Raw genomic sequence first — 21,708 nt, 5'->3', positions numbered from 1 at the left:
AACATACATACGTCTGAAACTAATAAAAGCGTAGTAAAAACAATTTACTTTTTAGTATCACTAAATTTTGTTTATAATATTTTCGTCAAGAAGGCTTATTAAAATTAGTAAGGCATCGAAGAAAGTTGTTTAAATGAACGAGAATGGAGTTGAACCGGATTTTTGTTTGTGTTCCGCAAAGTATTGTGAATCCTAAGAAGGTCGAGGCTATTTACGTATTTATCATCATTCGTAAACATAAAATAACTGTTTAACACATGCATTTACATTTCGTAATGTGAATAGTAGTAGTTTAGCTACCAAGTAATTTTCATGAATGTTTCCTACGAGGACGACGTTCACCATAATGTTTAAATAAAATATGTAAATTGAATGAAGACCTTTATCCATTCAGTACATTATCCATTCAGTACCTTAGATTATTAAGATAAATGGTCTGGTCTAAGATTACGAAGAAACGCTCCACCCACAACGCAACCCTGAAAAAATTGAAAATTACGTCCTTTGAATTGATCATACTTATATTTCTTGTCCAGATCATTGTATTCTTTAGATTCATTCTAGCCTCTAGTTTTGAATCATGTTCCGTATGTACCGTGGAACGACTTCAAAGTACTTTTTTGAAACAACACAATGATTTCCTTTTTACTACTACGGCACGTGCTACTGGTGTCTATCTCTCTCTTTCTCTCTCCAGTATAGCGTTTAGAAGACTAAGTATAATACAAGAGAAATACATATTTCAATATCACACTATTTTACTATTTGCACTAGATTTAATTGACAAGGTCGTGACAATAATAAATACATTTATGAAATAAGCAGGAGTGTAACTTAAATTTATAAAGTGACAACAAATGCTATTTTATTTATTATAAATAAAAATTTTTAATATATAATTTACTTTATGAAAAAAGTAATCGCTTTTTAAGGAAACGTTCTAAAGTGGGTTGCAATTGACAAATAGCTTGTAGAAAAAATATAATTCATATTTTACCATGATTAATTTTTAAATCTCATCTGGTACGTTATCTATCCATGGTGATAAATCATTTAATGAGCACGATTTAATCTGCCTCGTGTGGATGAAGCTGTGTTTCTTGTCTCCCACAACTCTCCCGTCATATTGTCGGCAAGTGATTTAGTTCCAAGCACGTGGGAAGTGTGTAAGGCGTGCATTATCTGATGAACCGTGCACAACTGACATCCTTCGCTTTAAGAAACGAGTTCATTACACATTTTAATACCATTAAGACTTCGATCAAGATAGTGGGTTTAAATAGTGACTATTCTGATTAAGTAGTAGATTAGCAGGGCTAATTAAGTAGGAATATTTTTAAAATTGAGTACTTATTGAAATTAAAATCATGGGAATTATCGTTAATTTTTACAGACCTATAAATAAAGATTTTTCAAAAGTTCGACGGCGCAATGTTCTCTTTTGTATTCATAAATTCTGGCAACCACTTAACACAAGAGGAGCTTCATGGTATTCTGCATCATCTTAATAATTTCGTTAAATTTTTTCAGCTTAAATGTGCCCATATAACATATACTAGCGACCCGCCCTCGCGTCGCTTCGGAAACTGTAATTTATTACTGATTTCTCCACTATTTAATGGATGTTATTATACATACAAACCTTCCTCTTCAATTACTCTATCTATTAAAAAAAACCGCATCAAAATTCATTGCGTAGTTTTAAAGATTTAAGCATACAGGGATATAGGGACAGAGAAAGCGACTTTTGTAGTGATGAGTAATAGTCAAATGTCATTGCTCTATTACCGATTCAAAACAGAGTCTCAATCCTGAGAAGAGCCAGTGGAACACTCACAGCAATCGTTTATTTATTAATTAATATTATAGCACATGAACAATTTATCATTACAATCTACAGAAATAAAATATAACAGCTCTATGTAATTGATCTGTGGAGCGAACACATGCATATTTCGTAATCAAAACTAAAAGCTGATTTGGGATTTGAGGTTGAAGTTATAACTACATTCAAATCACCTTTAAGCCGATAGAATCACAGACTAGATATTCGATAGAAAATAGACAGGACAGTAATACCTACTCGCCTAGCCAATCACCTTACCACAAGTAAATACGCAAATAAAACAAGGCAGGTTTTATTTGTCTTATTCCTTCGTCGTAGAAATCGTTCATGGATACGATAATTTTTTTGATAATAATAATACCAGAATTTAAATTAAAACCGCATCAGTCGATACAAATAGAGGTGCTTTTATTCTCATATCTATGCTAATAGCCTTGAGAGGCTATTTCAGTTTCTCCTTGACGTGTAGATGAGCTCACGGGGCTCTATCAAGAGCAGTGCTACGCAGAATCTACTAACGGATTGGAAACCCACTGAGAAGATCCGGCGAGAAACTTAGTGGGCTGTGTCTATGGGTTAATTTATTCGTCGAGTCCTTCGTCGCAAGCAACGGGTTCGGCTAGGACGGTGATCGGCACGTATCTTACCAATCGAACCACGGTTACTTCTAAACCCGAGTTAGCACTGTCTGTTAAAACAAATTGACGGCCCACTAGCCTTGGGCGCTATTACCTTGACGGATCAATCTACCCGTGTAATGGACATCGATAGGCCATCGCAGGCACATAATCTTTCCGACAAAGGAAAGTGATCGGTCGTTTACACTTTCTTTAACTAAAATATGCTTTCTAACATGATTTCGCGCGATTGCGTTATAGGCAGCAATGTTATGACACTCTCTTGTTTGTACGAAAGCTGTAGATGGTACCTACTTGTTTTTTTTTTAAAGCTATGACTTCTTTATAATTTATCAGTGAATTTTGTAATTATTTTCAATTATCTTTAGTTTCTGTTATTTACAAATATTTACATAGCCCAGTATAATCCTTCGAAAAATATCTAATACACAAAAGCCGGACCAAAATTCAACTCAATAAACTACATAAAATCCTGTATCTTATTTATATAGACAGCATTCTTAAAACAAACAAAAAAATTACAATAACCAAGTTATCATGCGACTTCTAATCGAACATAACAATTATATATTTTCAATTACAACACGACCGGTAATTGTCGAAATTGAAATTAAATGCAAGCGATTGCATCACCACCTCTGACAAACTGCGAAATTTCATCCAGAGTGAAAGTGTTTCTACGTTGCAAAGGTATTTTAGCGGTCAATGACATCACTCAGATGCCTCCATGACCGTTTAAGTGATCATGTTGTTATGTAACAGTTTTTATTTTCTAAAACGCGGGCCGGAGACATTTCGTTTTAATGATGTGAATATAGAGAGCATTCGAATTTTGCTAATTTCTATTCGAAAATATTTTATTCATATTCTAATTTCTATTCATATCCAAAATAGTTTACATTCAACTATGTTAAACAGAGTTTACCTACAATCTTTTAATTTAATTTATTGTTCAAAGAGTTAAAGGAGTATGCGGTTTATTTCATAGTAAATTGATAACGCTGAATATTTATTTATATGGGCAATCAGTACCCAGGGCAGCGCCGCTACTTCTTTGAATAACTGAAAGATTAGCTTTATAAGACACAGTAGTTTATTCTTGAGAAAATTTTAATCTGCGTAGTGAGGAAGGCTGAATCGCACTGACTAGAGATGCGTGGTTCCCGATCAAACCAGTGAATACAAAAATAGCAAATGGTAAAATAGAATAATTGTCATCTTTTATCAATTACAATTCTTTCCGTCAAAGACTTGCATCACTTTAAATGATTTTAATTTGATTTCCCTATTACCGATGTGTATCTCTTTTCCGAGAATGCGATCTATTAAAGTGATTAAAATATTCCATTTACTTTATACCACATAAATCCAATATTAATACAACATTTACATTATGATGATACAACCTGACGAATGAAAATTAAAATATTCGTCAAATGGCGAATCTAAACAATGATTTCTCGTTTGAGTGTACTTAAGTATAGTAAAGAAAAACCTCTTTAGTTTTAAAATGATTTTTCTTAGACAAGCTCACTCCCCTGTCATTCAATGAAGAGAATAATTCAATCATACATATCAATACTGTTGAAAATATTATTTTAAATAGAGACATCAAGGGCTTTAAATATTGTTTTCGTATTTATATTATAGAAAACGCAGTTAAGTCTTTCGTTGTCAAGAGTATTTGATGTCACACATAGGTATATAGATAATAAAAACCCGGACAGAGAGCAAACAAACCTTTTCATCAATACGAATGTTTGTCTGTGTCAAAGTGTAGTAAGCAAACACCGTAACTTATCAATCCTTTTATTTTAGCACCACACAAATACATAACTAAATGGAACATTTTGATGTGTTCCCGAAAACGCGGTAAAAACCAATGAAGTAGGAAACCTATGGAAATGAAACGTCAACTAAAATTTCGTGCCGCTGTGACGTCATCTGGCCACAAAACATGGCGGCTTTAGTGCTGTACAAAAGATTTCAATGTTATCAGGTTTTATCGATAAACGTTCTTGGCTCATTTTATTTTAAATATTGTTGAGTATTATTTATTTGTAGAATTTATACTTTAATGGGAAGTAAGTAGGTAAATTGTTATGTGCAAATATGATATGATTTAGATGGGTGAAATCTAAGACAAGTTCGTCCTTCGAATTTGCCAAGTAAACGATATGATGATTTTTAAAAGTTGCTACACTGATTTTATAAAGTTGTCGTTTGTCGCAAAACATAAAGATATGGCGTAGTTCAAAGCCATCAGCCCATTTCTAGCATGCTAAATGTTATCGTATTTTGAGTACATGTTTTTCTTAGACTATTACAATCTATTTTAATTGTTTTGCTGACTCTAAAGTCCGTAACATAGTACCGCAGCGCACCCCAAGGAAGGTGCGCCGCACCATTTGAATCACTTTCGCTTGAGAGTGTTTCAAATTTTAAACTTATCAAGGGACCGCGTGAAAAAAAAAACACCTACAGAACATTTATTCATTAATTACAAACGTCATTCCTTGTGACTTCCTCTCTAAAATCACTTAATTATTAAATATTTAACAAATTTACAATAGTGTTTTACTCACTGCGGAATAAAACTATTTTATTTAAATAGTTCCGAAGAGATTTTGTCGGTAGCCTTTTTCCCGAAATATCTAAACAGAATGTCTAAATATGTTTTGATGACATATTTTAAAGTGGTATTTATGATTAGTGTCATGATCAATAGATTCCGACCGAAAAATGGATTTTTCGGATGAGGGCTCCATAATGAATTTAAATACATATAGATAATAGTTTTAGGACATCGACTTTCTTGAGATCCTATAAAATACGTTTTAATTATTATTTTTGTATGTTTTAAGCATGATAAATTATGAAATTTTATATAATCAATTATATTAAATCGATATCATAGTCAATAAATAATGTACAACCCAAAACAGACGGCCGAACTGACGTGACAATGACATTTGGCCATAGACCTATATAATAGGGACACGACATATTGTTCTATACGTACAATTGCTTATATAAATAGCACTCATTTTGAAGGCACATACATAAACATATATCTATCTCGTTCTTACTCAGCACTTTAACTCGCAGGAAAACAATATAACAGTATTTCAGTGCGTACATAAAATGAAACATGAATATACGTAAATATCTCCGTCTCCGTATAATGAGGCCGAAAATCCGCCATGTTTAGCGCGCCAAATGTCATTGTCATGTCAGTTCGGCCGTCTGTTTTGGGTTGTACATTATTTATTGACTTTGATATCGATTTAATATGATTGATTATATAAAATTTCATAATTTATCATGCTTAAAACATACAAAAATAATAATTAAAACGTATTTTATAGGATCTCAAGAAAGTCGATGCCCTAAAACTATTATCTATATGTATTTAAATTCATTATGGAGCCCTCATCCGAAAAATCCATTTTTCGGTCGGAATCTATTGATCATGACACTAATCATAAATACCACTTTAAAATATGTCATCAAAACATATTTAGACATTCTGTTTAGATATTTCGGGAAAAAGGCTACCGACAAAATCTCTTCGGAACTATTTAAATAAAATAGTTTTATTCCGCAGTGAGTAAAACACTATTGTAAATTTGTTAAATATTTAATAATTAAGTGATTTTAGAGAGGAAGTCACAAGGAATGACGTTTGTAATTAATGAATAAATGTTCTGTAGGTGTTTTTTTTTTTCACGCGGTCCCTTGATAAGTTTAAAATTTGAATCACTCTCAGGCGAAAGTGATTCAAATGGTGCGGCGCACCTTCCTTGGGGTGCGCTGCGGTAGTATGTTACGGACTTTAGAGTCAGCAAAACAATTAAAATAGATTGTAATAGTCTAAGAAAAACACGTACTCAAAATACGATAACATTTAGCATGCTAGAAATGGGCTCATGGCTTTGAACTACGCCATATCTTTGTGTTTTGCGACAAACGACAACTTTATAAAATCAGTGTAGCAACTTTTAAAAATCATCATATCGTTTACTTGGCAAATTCGAAGGACGAACTTGTCTTAGATTTCACCCATCTAAATCATATCATATTTGCACATAACAATATACCAACTTACTTCCCATTAAAGTATAAATTCTACAAATAAATAATACTCAGCAATATTTAAAATAAAATGAGCCAAGAACGTTTATCGATAAAACCTGATAACATTGAAATCTTTTGTACAGCACTAAAGCCGCCATGTTTTGTGGCCAGATGACGTCACAGTGGCACGAAATTTTGGTTGACGTTTCATTTCCATAGGTTTCCTACTTCATTGCATTTGGCGCGCTAAACATGGCGGATTTTCGGCCTCATTAGACGGAGACGGAGATATTTACGTTTATTCATGTTTCATTTTATGTACGCACTGAAATACTGCTATATTGTTTTCCTGCGAGTTAAAGTGCTGAGTAAGAACGAGATAGATATATGTTTATGTATGTGCCTTCAAAATGGGTGCTATTTATATAAGCAATTGTACGTATAGAACAATATGTCGTGTCCCTACTATATAGGTCTATGGTAAAAACCAGAAGGACGCTTCATGACAGGTGATTGTTTGACAGTTGACATTAAGCTCCGTTCCGGCGCGTTCATTATAACCGTCTTATATGAGAATCGAACTCGATCGACACGATCCTCGACGCAATAGTTAGAGGCACTAACTACTACACCAGCGAGTCAGTCAACAATAAAAACATATTCATTACTAATATAAGTCATAATTTTTTACACTGTTTGTATCGTGAGCAGTTATTTCCAGTGGACCGCTGTTTTGTGGATATGGTAACGGAATCATTAGCCTAGTTGTTGAGAAAACGTGCGGAAAAAAACAGTATACATAGATCGTGAAGTATAACACTGCGTAGAGTATACTAAACTAAACTAAATTTTCATTCAATAAACTTGATATTAAAATGATTTTCTTGATGCATTGTATGCATTTATGTTCATTTTATATCGATTTCAGAGAATCGTGCATGTATTGCTACCTTTCAAATTGTTACGATTGTATACTTTTGATTAATTAAAAAATATTGCGTTTTTTTGGGCGAATGTATATTTTGAGTAAAACCCGGGTAAATTATACTCGTACTATTTATAAATTCTTTTTTGCTTTATTTCTTTTCTTATTTATTCGAAGTACGAAATAGAATTTCATTAAGAGTAAAAAGTCTTCAGCAATCAGAGCATAAACGGAACTGATAAAGTATCTCATGCGTTCACCAAACTGATTGCAGTTTTACATCGGATTATTCGTTTAGCTAGTAAAGCGATCGACATTATCAAATTATCTTATTGGAAGTGCCAAATGCCATTCCCATATTTCTTTATTTTATAGCCCTTGTAGGCAGACGAGGAGCACACGGCCCACCTGATGGTGAGTGGTTCGATTTTTTACCAGCTTAGGGTTATGCAAGTTCAGGGTCCCGGCGGCCATAACCCTTGAGACACTAGGTCAAATTCTCAATTGTAGAATAGCGGCTACTGTTGGAAGGAATGTTTGCTATGCGGCAGAAATGGACAATACCGATCATTTGGCTTAGCACACTAACATTAGTGAATTTAAAAGTATTACTATTGGAAGGGCACGCACGATATCTGATTCATAGTCGGGCTAATTCTATTCATACAAGATAATTTAGAACAGCAATGGTGTTGAGAGGACTGTTATATGGAACGGGATAATATTTTAAAGTAACGGATAGGTGCACTAGTGCAATAGACTGTGATGGCTTTTACCGCTTGCTATCGCTAACATGTTGGAAAATTAAGAGGAAATGCGTATAGAATTATATCTATCTAAACGTATTCCGTTTTTTTTTACCCGCACAATGATAATAAAATAAATATTTTATACCATACGATTTATACTGTACTGCCACGGTAACTATAAATTTCATTTCATAAATTAATTATGTAAGAGATATCAATTTATAATTGACGATTTTTTTTGGTCCAATTAAAAACGAAATGTCATTCTTTTCGGCAGTTTTAGGTATTATAGTAATTTTCAATCGGAATGATATACATTTGAAATTTATTATCCAAATTCCTTGGCACCTGCGCTTCCTCATGAACTTAAAATATGTATACTATATTCTTTACTTATTGTTTTTTAAATCAGAACCGTGGATATAAAAATGAAGATGCACTCAAGCGCTGTGGTTACATGTGGCTTTGTAGACCGGCTTGTTATTTAAAAAAGTTACGATACATTAAATAACGGCCGTATGCCTATATTAATTAATAATATTATACGACTATATTTATGATAATATAACGCCCGTCTATATTTAAATAACATAAAATTACTTTCAAAAAACATGATTATGTGGTCCGAAATCAACGGTTTCTTTTAAGTTTTTGTCATCTTTTGTATGTATATTTCTTTTCTACTATCACGCACAAATTCAATTGTGAAAGCGTTACATTCTTTTGCGTAATTTAAATTAGGTGAATGACTTCTGGGTTATTAAAATTTTAAGGATGATCGAACAGCGATACCCGATTATAATAATAGCAAAGAATTTAAGACACTAACCTTTAATAGGAGCGTAGCTAATACCAATGTCAACCTGATCCTCTTCATCGTCACAGTCCAGTCAGTCAACGCCCTGTAACCAACGAAACACGTTCAAGTGAGCACTTTCGTAAAAGCCCAACGCGGGCGACACTTGGCATCAGCGCTGAAGCGCAGCCTCTACGGCCATCACGGCGACGACTCTGCAATACGGCGGTGTGGAGTGGTGGCGGTGCGTGGTAATGCCCCCACTGCGCTGCACCCCGAGGCAAGTGGGGCTGACCCACTGACCGAGTGCGACCACGCCGGAACTGCACTAGCTGCATCTTTCACTCCCGCGCCGCTCCCGTTGCATCGAGAGGAAACTGCGCGCGGCCTTGACCCTATTACGGACCAAGGCCGGCTCTGCTCGTGTTTAATACCAGTTTCGTATTTTTATACTTTAAATTTATCTTTCCTTTATAATAATGTCATAAAAATTTCTTTATAATAATGTATTATCTATAGTACACCGCAACATACCTGCTATATTTTTATATTTTCCAGAATTTCTGTTAGTTAAACGGTTGTCTACGCTTTTAGCGATAAGACCACCTATTGTACAAATGTATTTGCTTTTTTGATTGTTTTTTGAATGTAAATTGTGTTTTGGTGTGCAATAAAGTGTATTCTCTCTCTCTCTCTCTCTCTCTCTCTCCTTTACTTTTTTAATCAATAATTTATTTTGATTTATCAAAAGAATTACAAATAAAAGCCATGACAAAATTGCATAGATTGAATATCTACATTTTCTTTATTTTAAATATATGTTTCGAAGTAAAATTGAATTAACTTATGTTGTTAAATGGACAGTTTCCGAGAGTTATGCCGGTGGAGGTGCAGCATTGACGTCGCCGATTTCACCCGAAACATTCTATTGCTCTCCAGTAGAAAGCACATTTATTATCAAGCAACTCTCGTTACTCAATACTAGAATGCTATACGAGCTCGGGTTTCGTACATTTTTCTTTTATTAGCTATTAGTAAATGTACTTAATAGTAGAATATTAATAGCAATTAATTTAACCGTTCCATGGCTACTGTTGAATGATAAGAAAGGTATAAATACAATTTAAACAAAAATAATATAAAATTCTACTTTGATAAAAAATGTGTTATTAGTGCCCCTAACAGTAATTCAAATCAGCTCACAAATGTTTTCACATTTTTTTTATGAGATGATTAACTAACTGTCCCTGGATTTGGTTGGGATTATTATAATTAATAAATATATTGATTGTTAGTATTTTCTTCGAGTTTTGCGACTCAAAAATAAAACTAAAACTGCTTTTACAGTTTTTATCCCTCGCTTATCATGTCCACTAATGCGACAAAATTTCGTGTTTGAAGGACGACTGACCGCGTCGTAATAAGCGCGAGATAAAATCGGAACAGTAGTACTAGACATAGTAATATTAGACGTAGTAGTACTAGACGTAGTAGTACTAGACGTAGTAGTACTAGGCATAGTAGTACTAGACGTAGTAGTACTAGACGTAGTAATACTAGACGTAGCCCGGCCTGATCTCCCATACGGATTTTTTTTTCCAATTTACGGATACTGTATCCGTAAATTAGATTCCACAACGTAAAAGAGGTGGTGCGTGTTGTCCTAAGAGGGAGAGATGAAGTGTCGTTAAAGAGATAAATTTTCGCTTCGAAAGCTAAAGAGAATATAGATGCTCTATATATTAGGTACTAATGCTACTGTACTATGTATATTAAAGAAAATTTCCAGTTTTTAATTTATTTAAAGAAAAAATACGTAGAGGCCCAAGATCACAATTCAAATTATATTAACTATTTTAAATTGTTAAAATAGGCAACATTAACTGTTGTATTCATCAAAAACAAACCTATTTTGATCAATGGCTATTAAGATGAGACTGTGTAATTTGATATTCCTTTGTAGCCTAATCGCATGATTCCGCCTGAGGGCTCATTTTGTGTTCTTTTGTCCTCAATTGCCCTGTCAAAATCATCATCAATCCTGGAGACGACTTATTATCCAATTTAATAGACATTGATAAACGTTCACAATTGGGAGAAAGTTATTTCGTTACCTACCGCAGAGTAATGTTTTAACGAAGCGTTAAAAGTGATACATACTGACACATTAATCAAAACAGAATTTGCGTAGAAAAAAACATTTGGGCTGCTCAACAATTTTTATAATTACTTAATTGGGAAAGTGCGCAATAGAGAAAGATGGATCTTAATACATTGACTGTAAGCTGAGTTTTGATGTATAACTTCAACTTAATGTAACGTAGAACGCGCGTAGAAGAAACAGTAAAGTCGTAGGCGATATGTAAATTTAGAATCGACTTTAACAAAGGATGATCTACAAAAACTACAGTGATCTGCGAATTCGTTTGCCTGAACTTTCGTTTTCTATCTTTCACTAATTAATTGTGCAAGTCAACGACCGAAGAAACTACGTGAATCTGATAAATTCATTTTAAATTACTGGATAGCCTTTAGTCGTTATCTGTGTGTTTTCTCTTTAGATTTCTGCAGTTAAGTTTTCTAATGAAATACGTACTTAACAAATGTTCACGATTGACTTCCACGGTGAAGGAATAAAATCGTCTAATAAAAATCAAACCCGCAAAATTATAATTTGCGTAATTAATGGTGGTAGGACCTCTTGTGAGTCCGCACGGGTAGGTACCACCGCCCCGCCGCATATTTCTGCCGTGAAGCAGTAATGCGTTTCGGTTTGAAGGGTGGGGCAGCCGTTGTGACTATACTGAGATCTTAGAACTATATCTCAAGTTGTGTGGCGCATTTATGTTGTAGATGTCTATGGGCTCCAGTAACCACTTAACACCAGGTGGGCTGTGAGCTCGTCCACACATCTAAGCAATAAAAAATAAAAAATAAATTAAATAAATATTTATAACCGAGTCAAAAGATTACAGGTCCATCTTTACATCGATTTGTTTGTACGAAATACATGTGTTTGCACTTATGTACATTTCGATTACATAATCAAATTGAACACTTTCTATTAGAATACCGGGTTTCGAATACTCAATCCATGACATCGCTGAGATTGAAAATTTAAGTAATTGCTTTCAGTTAACACTAAAGAGTAGCTAAATATTCGATATTAGAAAAAAAAAACGATAAATAAATTCGACCTCATAGTTCTGAATTATCGTCCAAAAGAAAAAGAAATGAACGAAACGCACGTTTGATCCAATTTTATCGTTTTCAGTTCAAAACCACTTGTTGTTCAAGCGAGTGAAGTCACGTCCAACAATCAACTGTCGGTTGCATTCTCGATAGATTTTATATTAGTTTCTGTGTAATAATTTATCAATGATTTTATGTAGGTTCCACTATTATTTGAGAATTATACGTCAAAGATAATAATTTATCTAAGCACACCCTCTTTGTGAAATCCTGTCTGCAGATATATCATGCCACTTGCTATCGTTTTAAGCTGGCTGTCTTGATGTTATGGTATTTATGGACTTCAGAACGACGTCATATCAGGTGGGCCATGAGTTAGTCTGTCCATCAATTACAATAAATAATATTTATCATTCATGTTTGCAATCGACGGCTTTAGACTGACACGCTAAAAAACAATTACTAGTTTGTTCTTTTTAAGGACGAAATTTAAATAAAACATTCTGGAATATTCGATTTTTTTTTAAACACGCACATAACGTTGTTAGTATATATAGTTCTTAAAATCAAGAAAAGTCGATTAAACAAAAGAATTTTTTTATTAATTTCATATTATTAAACAAAGGTAAAAAATTAGCTTAACAAAAATATGAATGCTATTTTATTACAGACGACTAATTAATATAGTTTTATTCATAAAGAAATGTACTCAGTGAGATTTCAAATGACTCGCTGTTGAGATTAACGAGGTGTTACAGACAGTGATAGCACGGCGACTTTTAATTACATCGTAACGAGCTGAAAGTGTGCCTTGATGTATGGGATTTGCCGGAGGAGATTAGCTCTTTTCCATTATTCTTTCGGCGTACGTGAACTTAGAAAGCGAGTCTGAATAAACATGCGTTAGGGCAACAACCTACAGGCAACGCCTTTCAATTGTTCTTTAAAATAAATCTAACAGACTACACGTCCGCTAATTAAAACACGCATTGTTTATTAGAAACTTCTCTCCCGTCAAAATGGAAAATAATCAAAGCCTATTCATGCGTTTCCATGAACAAACTTAATGTTCGTAATGAAAAACCTTTTAATAATAATCGTGGATTCATCTAAGAATAAATTCGATTGAATTTGTTTTACAAACTTTCGATTCTTATGAAAAACTACACGTACGATCGGTTTTATTGTTTTGATTGAGTAATTCTCATTACTATTTTTACTGGCAGGGTCAATGATCGCTTACAACAAGAACAATGAGAAATTGATTCATTTCAGTTCTCAATCGTCACATAATCATCTTGCATTGTATTACACTTAAACATTTTGAAATAGTTTAGGTTCACGGGCTCTGGTTGTAAATTGAAAATGACCTTTCGATGCAGAGAAATAACAAATTTTTGTGGATAAACAAAATTCATTTTTTTTAAATAAATCTTATTTTAAACTTGATTAAATAATCAAGTTGGACTACCGGCAAAAAACGACCGTAAGGTGGACTTTAGAACGGTCCTGATATTTCAGCGCTGTTGTAAGTGCTGAAATATCAAAATAACGAGTTATTCTAACTGTAAAAATTTAAAATAATAGATTAACATTTGTTGTAAATATAAGGATGTTATTAAAATGTGAATAATCATCGCCTTATTATCTAATAGGAAATGACATTAAATATCTAGTAAAATATTAGCAATAAGAATATGCATTTAACAGATACGCGCTCTGAATTATTATGGGTTTAAAAATCACGGCCATGAAATCATGTGTAATAAAAAACTACGCTTACTTACATATTCTGAATAATTTGGAGTCTATTGAAAGAAACATTGTGATTTTTCCAATAAAATTTACGCTCCGTGTGCTTTTTCTATAAAAGTCGGTTAATAGTCTACGAACATCAATCCGCTTTAGGAGTTCACCTCAATACCTCGTTTTAATCCAAATATTCCGATACGCTTTAATACGTCGGGATCTAAATTAATTAAAAACTCTTTCTGTTCGTTCATTTTGGGTGCAAAATTGAAACGATTTAAAGATTGTAATTGTCTGTATTATCGTTGTCCTTGTTTGTTGACTAAAATAATTATATTTTCTTTTTTTAAATCTTTTAAAATTAATTTAGAATATGTGTTAGTTAGTATCTAGATCGATCTGGGAGCAGTTAACAATGTTTCATGAACTCAAAAATAAATAGAAACCCATCAAACTATCTAAAAAAAATCTTAAAAACAGCTTGTAGGTTACGACATTGTGATGTCGTTAATATGATTTTTACACATTTTTTTTATAACGACTAGTACTCGAATGATACAATAGTATAATAGTAGTGGTGATGATAATACAAGTATTAGCAGTCTTTTCAACTGGCGGTGTTTATTTTGTAAAAATTATTGGCTTCTCTTTTTTCCATCCAGTTCAAGTCACACATACTTATAAAGAGTCGTACATAGGTACTGATTTCTGACAAAAATCTGTTGAAATCTACGATTCCTGTCCAAAAGGCGATTAAAATAGCACGTGCATTTACAGGTTGAGCAAATCGTGAATGACGAATATTATAGGCGGTTGATGAGAAGAGGCGCGGGCTCAAGGTTACGCCACATCACTTTCTCTGGCTGTTGCAGTTCGTTGCTCTCCGAATTCTGCGTCTCTGTATCAATGACCCAACGCTCCAGTACACAATTTAAGCCTTCGTCGAAACAATCAGACTAATATGACCTTTACGATTTAAGCATTAGCAGTAAATTTCGAACGAAACCAGTGTGTTCATTGCCAACGTTTACATCCAATGCCCGTGGTAATGGTACCGAGAAACGTAAGGCGGCCCACTTTCTCTTTTTAAGCTCTCTTCGTCTCTATCACGCGTGAGAAAAGTCAGGTATGAAGAGCGAGACCAAACTAAGTAAGATGCTACATCGTACATGTAGAGGATGCTGGGCTCGCTTTCTTCGCCGCACTTGGCAATGGAGTTGTACAAAATCCGGTAACTTTCGTTAACGATTGTGTCGATTCCGAGAGCCGACTCGGACTCGACCCGTCTCGTTACAATTAGCCGGTCTTCATTGTTACGCAACTCTTACTTAAATGAATTTGGTAATAGATCGATTACATTGATGAATAACAGACACAATGATCTCGTCCTGTGAGTTGAGGTAAAAAGAAGTATCTTAATAGCTATGTTAAATTGTTACACTAATGGTTTGGTGAAAACTTCCTTGGCTACGTTCTGTTTTGTAATTTGATGGAATGAAAAAGGGACCATAAAACCTATAAGGTTAAAGAGTATATGTCTAAAGAGTTTTCCTACGAGAGAATAAGATAGAATACTGTCAAAATGTTTATTCTACCGCTCATTAATTGCACATAATAATAAAATATGTTCTTTTATTTTATTTCTTTTATTTCATCATTCTGCCTATTTCAGACACGTAGTAGTTCGTGCATTAATGTAGACAATGCCGAGAAGGGCGCAACAGTCTCTTTTTCTCACTTTCGGTTTGAGCCCCGTGAGCTCACCAACATGTTAGGGTGAAGCTGAAATAGCCTCTCAAGGCTATCAGTATAGGTAGGAAAAAAAAGTATTTTTTTATGTTCACTGAGATTTCTACCGAGTGTCCCAGGGTGGACGATGGTGTCCACTACTTGGCCTAACGTTTCGCAACAGGTAGACCGTAAACACGTCTACAGCTCTAAGTAAAAAAAATGTTCAGTTCAAATACGATTTTTCTTAGACATTGTTGTATGTTTTTACTTTTATTGCTTAGAAGGGTGGACGAGCTCACAGCCCACCTGATGTTAAGTGGCTTCTGGAGCCCATAGACATCTACAACGTAAATGTGCCACCCACCTTGAGATGTAAGTTCTAAGGTCTCAAGTATAGTTACAACGGCTACCCCACTCTTCAAACCGAAACGCATTACTGCTTCAGGGCAGAAATAGGCGGGTTGGTAGTAGCTACCCGCGCGGACTTGCAAGAAGTCCTACCACCAGTAAATATAGTTACAACGGCTACCCCACCCTTCAAACTGAAACGCATAACTTCTTCACGGCAGAAATAGGCGGGGTGGTGGTACCTATCCGCGCGGACTCACAAGAGGTCCTACCACCAGTAAAAATGTGTGTCAGTTTATTGTGCTCATCAAAATTAATCTTAATTTACATTACGTACACATACATTTCAGTATTTTCAAAACTATTAATTACTTAATTAAAAGGGTAAAAAGATGCTAAAAAATCAGTAAGATAAAACGATAGGCCAGTTTCCAATTGACAATATTCCGACCGGATTCCTAAGATCTTATTTACGGAGGCCGTCGTAGACATCGTAGAGTAAATGTTAATGCACGAAGCTCCCAGTAAAAGGCGCTATATCGCTTTAAGAAATCTTCACGCCTCCGAATCATCAGCCGGCGTCAAAAAATATTTTTAATGGCTATGGAGAAAGTTACGGGCCAAGGACGAGGGCATCGCTCCCGGTTATTGCGCAACGCCCTGAATAATTATTGAGAGTTTTTGATCGGATAATATCGTGTAAATCAGCTTAACTAACCCAGACAAGAGACTGAGTTCATCTGAGTTCATAGATTCACAACTTGAATGCTTACACTCATTTAAAAACATAAAATGGAAGTTTCAATTGCGTTGGTATCAAGTGCATCCATCGGGTATTCAAACTTTAAAATCAATTCGCACGATTATTTAACAACAATAAATCGATTTTTACTTGTCGCATTTTCAACCTAGGTAGGACCTCTTGTGAGTCCGCGCGTGTAGGTACCTACCACCACCCTGCCTATTTCTGCCGTGAAGCAGTAATGCGTTTCGGTTTGAAGGGTGGGGCAGCAGTTGTAACTGTACTTGAGAACTTAGAACTTATATCTCAAGGTAGGTGGCGCATTTGAGTTGTAGATTTGTAGATGTCTATGGGCTCCAGTAACCACTTAACACCAGGTGGGCTGACTGTGAGTTCGTCCACCCATCTAAATACGTCCATCTAATTAAAAAAACGGCCGATACTGTATTGAACCGGTGTTGAGTAAGATGTTTTTTACTTAATTATGTATACGTTTAGTGAGGGCCAAAGTAATTTATGGGAGCAATGAAATAACAACGCGGACGTCGGTTCAAGGACGATGACTCTGGTGTCTGGAAGATTACCAAATTTCTTTACGGAACTTGCTTTCACTTTGAATTCTTTGGAAATTGATGACTGCCGGCCAAATCAGTCACAAGTCAAAGACTAGAATACGGTTTTGAATGTTGCTTTATTCATCATTTTTAAAAAAAAGTTTCCTTTCCTTTACTGGTGGTAGGACCTCTTGTGAGTCCGTGCGGGTAGGTATCACCACCCCGCCGCCTATTTCTGCCGTGAAGCAGTAATGCGTTTCGGTTTGAAGGGTGAGGCAGCCGTTGTAACTATACTTGAGACTTGAGAACTTATGTCTCAAGGTGGGTGGCGCATTTACGTTGTAGCTGTCTATGGGCTCTGTAGCTGTCTATGGGATCTAATAACTACTTAACACCAGGAGGGCTGCGAGCTCATCCACACATCTAAGCAATAAAAAAAATCCTAGAAAATTGACAAGGGCTTGCATTTATTTTTTAATTACCTATGTGAGATAAGACCACATGCAATTAAGAGAGATTGAAGCTAAAATCACGGAGCTGAACAAATTGTTTGTAATGAAGAAATGTTTAAAATGCGATCGTGCAATTACCGCAGGAGAAAGTCGATTTATTTTGGAAAGAAGATTGGATGTTCTTAAGCTACGTTTTGTATTTTAACGACCGGCTTACGCAATCTCACAACCGAAATCGTTATCTTTAAATGATCATTGTATATTGTATCGTTTAGGATGGTCTGTTCTATAGAACAAAACCGAATTTAAAAGTTCAATTTTTTTTTTCAGGGATTTTATGACCCGGTAACGGAGACCTTTAAGTCATGTCTTATTTTAATGTATATTCACATTTTTATGAAAAATGATATTATAGAGTGAAATGAAATGAAGATGATTAATTTGAGACATTAATCAACTGGGATGAAATTAAATGAGATGATATGAGATGAAATATTATCTCAGTAAAATGGTGGTCATTTACTAAGATCTTTTCAGTGGACTTTTTGGAGGATCCCGAGAAGTTACGTCCAGCGGCTTTGTTTCATTTTCCCACATTTGTGCACTTTCACAGATATTAAACAGTTAATAAACCACCGTTATTACACATTTAAACCCGAAGAAACACTAAATAGACAAAATAGAACAAATCACACAACTCCACTCCTCGCGTTCCCGCCAAAAAGTCAAACTTCAACATTAGTTTCTACGTAACATAGATAATACATACAATAGGCATTTTTATTAGTGTGACATAAAATCGTTTTTAAATTGTATGTATCTTTGGTATCGTTTACGACATTATTAGGTTGTTTTATAGCAAAGAATATAGAACTTATTTGAACATTATAGCTGAATTATAGTTGTAGTAAGGTTGTACTTACAGAATTATTTCGGTGACATAAATCCCCAATCGACTGTTCAGGTTGAAAACCTGCAATAAAAAAAATCATAAATTAGTAAAGCAGTTTGCGAGTTTTACTCCAAAAAAAATCAACAACTTCAACTGTTCTTCAAATAATAATCGATACCTATTAATTTAGTTGTTATTGTCATACACAAAAACTAATTACGAATACTATGCCGATAAAAGGAAAAGTGTGCCGTTGTCTGGCCTGATTCGACAGGCGACACGGTTCATCATTGTGCTTTGAAAACAATACTGTTTATTGGCACTAACAACACACGTACAACAATGAGCTGCACGTACGAAGAATATTAAACGGTACCCTAAATTATGCCGACTATAACCAATAAATACTTCATGTCGCATATCCTATTGAATTTTCGCCATCCTTTCTTTGGTTTTATTTCAATTGATTTGGTCATTATTTTTATAGAACACTTTTTTCACGTAACTTTTATTACTTTGAACTACCTACTTTATTTAAATTTACAGGAAAATCTTATATACTCATAGTAGTCGTATATGTATGTATATTCTGCATATATATTAAGTAAATCGATAAATAAATTAATGATTTTCATACTGCTTCGAAATGGAATTAAGCATCATAATATTTGAGATCACTAACTAAGTAATAAGAATATAATTGATTTTAATGTGTTACGATGAGGATGTGAGAACTTTTATTTTCTTTTTGAGACTTTGATTCTACTAAGTGGTAAGAAAACTTGATGTTTCGTAATAAAATTAATTCCGCCCGTTCTATTCCTCATTATCCGAAATGCTTTCCTTAATAGGCATCACCCTAAAGTAATAGGTCAATATGATAAAAATATGCGTTCGGATAGTCCTTTGACATTATCACGTTTGCCTATTGTTATTATTCGTTAAATAACAACTCCGCTTTCCGGTTACGTAACGACAAACTAATATCACACATAACTAACGACCATTGTTCTATTATGATGTCACAATAAATATATTAGGCGAGTGTGTTATCTGTAACGCATAATGCACGAAGTGTTCCGGTAGTGAAATCGTCCTTGTCACAATGCGAGGTAAACAATGAGGTATTTTACGATAAGCGAACTTCCTGAGTGCAGAAACTAGAGTGAAAGCGAAAACAGGTGTAATTATGCTGACAAACCTACAGGAATGTTTAGTTGTTTGCTGTGACTTCTAGACTTAAAATTGCATAATCACACGAAATTTATAAAAAAGGAAATTTAAAAAAAACACGCTTCGTATTTAAACTTTGGTTTGCCGTTTTTTTTTTTCGTAAATTTTAAAATCCAATATACAATTTAGTTTGCAACGCAGTTTTATAGCTTATACTTGGCTGTATGTAATATACCTACTCAAACGACATTTAATTTTCTCGGTTCAACATAATTGTGCTTGAATTGCATATTCTATTTTTAAATTCCATTAAGGAAAACCACTTTTATGAAGTTGTTGTTGTTGTTGAAGAATGTTGTTTTTTTATGATATTTTTTCCAAAATTTTAAAGTTTAAATGGCTCTTCGGCGACGTTGCAAAAACGTCGCTTAAACCAAATAGCCTTTCGTCCTTCGATATTATATCTTTAGGCCTCCCCATTCAATGGTAAGAGATCTCGTGGACGAATCCCCGCGCGTTGGACTGATTAGGTGAAATACCTTACTAAAACCTTACTTAACGAGTGCGTGCGCCGGGCCTCGGTTCGCAAGCTATGGAAAACATCTGTCAAGGCTTTAATAAGCAAGAATTCCACATGACCACGACTGCTTTGCCAAGAGCAACCGATTATGATGATGATGATGAGGTCTCCCCGCGAGACAATAGGCTGACGGACGTTTGCAACGCGACCTTGACATACGAAGAAGAGAGAAGAAAGAAAGGAAAAAGGAAGAGAGAAGAGAAGAGTAAGACAAACAACATGCCAAATTCTCGATTCGACCCACACAACAAAACTCGACCCGCTCAAGAATCGTACCAGCAACCTCATCATCCCTGCCTCGTCAGGCAGGGAGTCCAAGCCCGGGCAGAGGGGATTTCCCTGAGGCCCGATCCGTGCTTCCGCAAGGGGACACGAAGACCCAACGACGCAACGCGACCGGCGTTTTCTCGAATGGCAGGTTTTACAGTCAACACAGACTCAACGTATTAGGGGCTCCAAGCTTTTTGTCACTCAATCAGTCGTTCGTTGTTCATAGAATTTTATACTGCACGTACTCGTGTTACAGGATAGACGAAGCTCGACCACTCGTAAATCCGCGATGAAAGTGGTGAAATCTCAACAGAACCGTCGTCGTCGAGAAATCACCGCTGCAATAAATAATGCACTAGTTCTCTCAAGCAAGCCCTTTAACGTCTAACTGGTTTTGTTACAGTTGTGGTCCGACTAGAAAAATATTGTTACCGACACTCGTTCACATAATACAACCTTTCTATTTAGTTAATTGGTCGTGAATCGATCAAATCAAAGATTAGGTGAAATTCTTTAAATAGTCTATCTTCGTTTTCTGTAAAGTATCCAATTAATTTATATGTTGAGAACATTACAGGTTTTATTGACCTAGATGGGTAAACGAAATCACTACTCATTCGGTTAGCTCTGCTCGTGTCGTGCTAGTCACAGCGTGATTGCCCACATCCACCTCGAGACATGAGGTTATTATTTAAATATGTATCCATTATCAATATAATAAAACCATAGAATCCGGTGTTAAAGAAACTAACACTGAACAAATCTAATAAAATAGTATTCTTAGTGGTGGTAGGACCTCTTGTGAGTCCGCGCGGGTAGGTACCACTACCTTGCTTATTTCTGCCGTGAAGCAGTGATGCGTTTCGGTTTGAAGGGTGGGGCAGCCGTTGTAACTATATTTGAAACCTTAGAACTTATATCTCAATGTGGATGGCGCATTTACGTTGTAGATGTCTATGGGCTCCAGCAACCTCTTGACACCAGGTGGGCTGTG

At 35.0% G+C, this 21,708-nt stretch overlaps 1 protein-coding gene across 2 annotated transcripts in view; it reads right to left on the bottom strand.

The window, feature by feature from the left end:
- dyl (transmembrane protein dusky-like) overlaps window positions 1–21,708 on the bottom strand; it is a 36,424-nt gene that overhangs the window by 3,962 nt on the left and 10,754 nt on the right. Inside the window, exons 2-3 of one of the 2 annotated variants that reach the window (XM_089727718.1) lie at window positions 18,723–18,772; window positions 9,065–9,137 (exon numbers count right to left, since the gene is read on the bottom strand). In XM_089727718.1, coding sequence (XP_089583844.1) covers window positions 9,065–9,112 — 48 coding nt within the window. In that variant the 5' untranslated portion in view covers window positions 9,113–9,137; window positions 18,723–18,772. Of the gene's footprint in view, window positions 1–9,064; window positions 9,246–18,722; window positions 18,773–21,708 lie in introns of those variants that run through there. The other variant, XM_028185023.2, reaches the window with a different exon arrangement.

Source organism: Bombyx mandarina, chromosome 05 (assembly GCF_030267445.1).
Source record: "Bombyx mandarina strain Sakado chromosome 05, ASM3026744v2".
Classification (NCBI taxonomy): domain Eukaryota; kingdom Metazoa; phylum Arthropoda; class Insecta; order Lepidoptera; family Bombycidae; genus Bombyx; species Bombyx mandarina.
The sequence above is the reverse complement of the archived record's forward strand: the minus strand, read 5'-3'. Positions and strand labels throughout refer to the sequence as shown.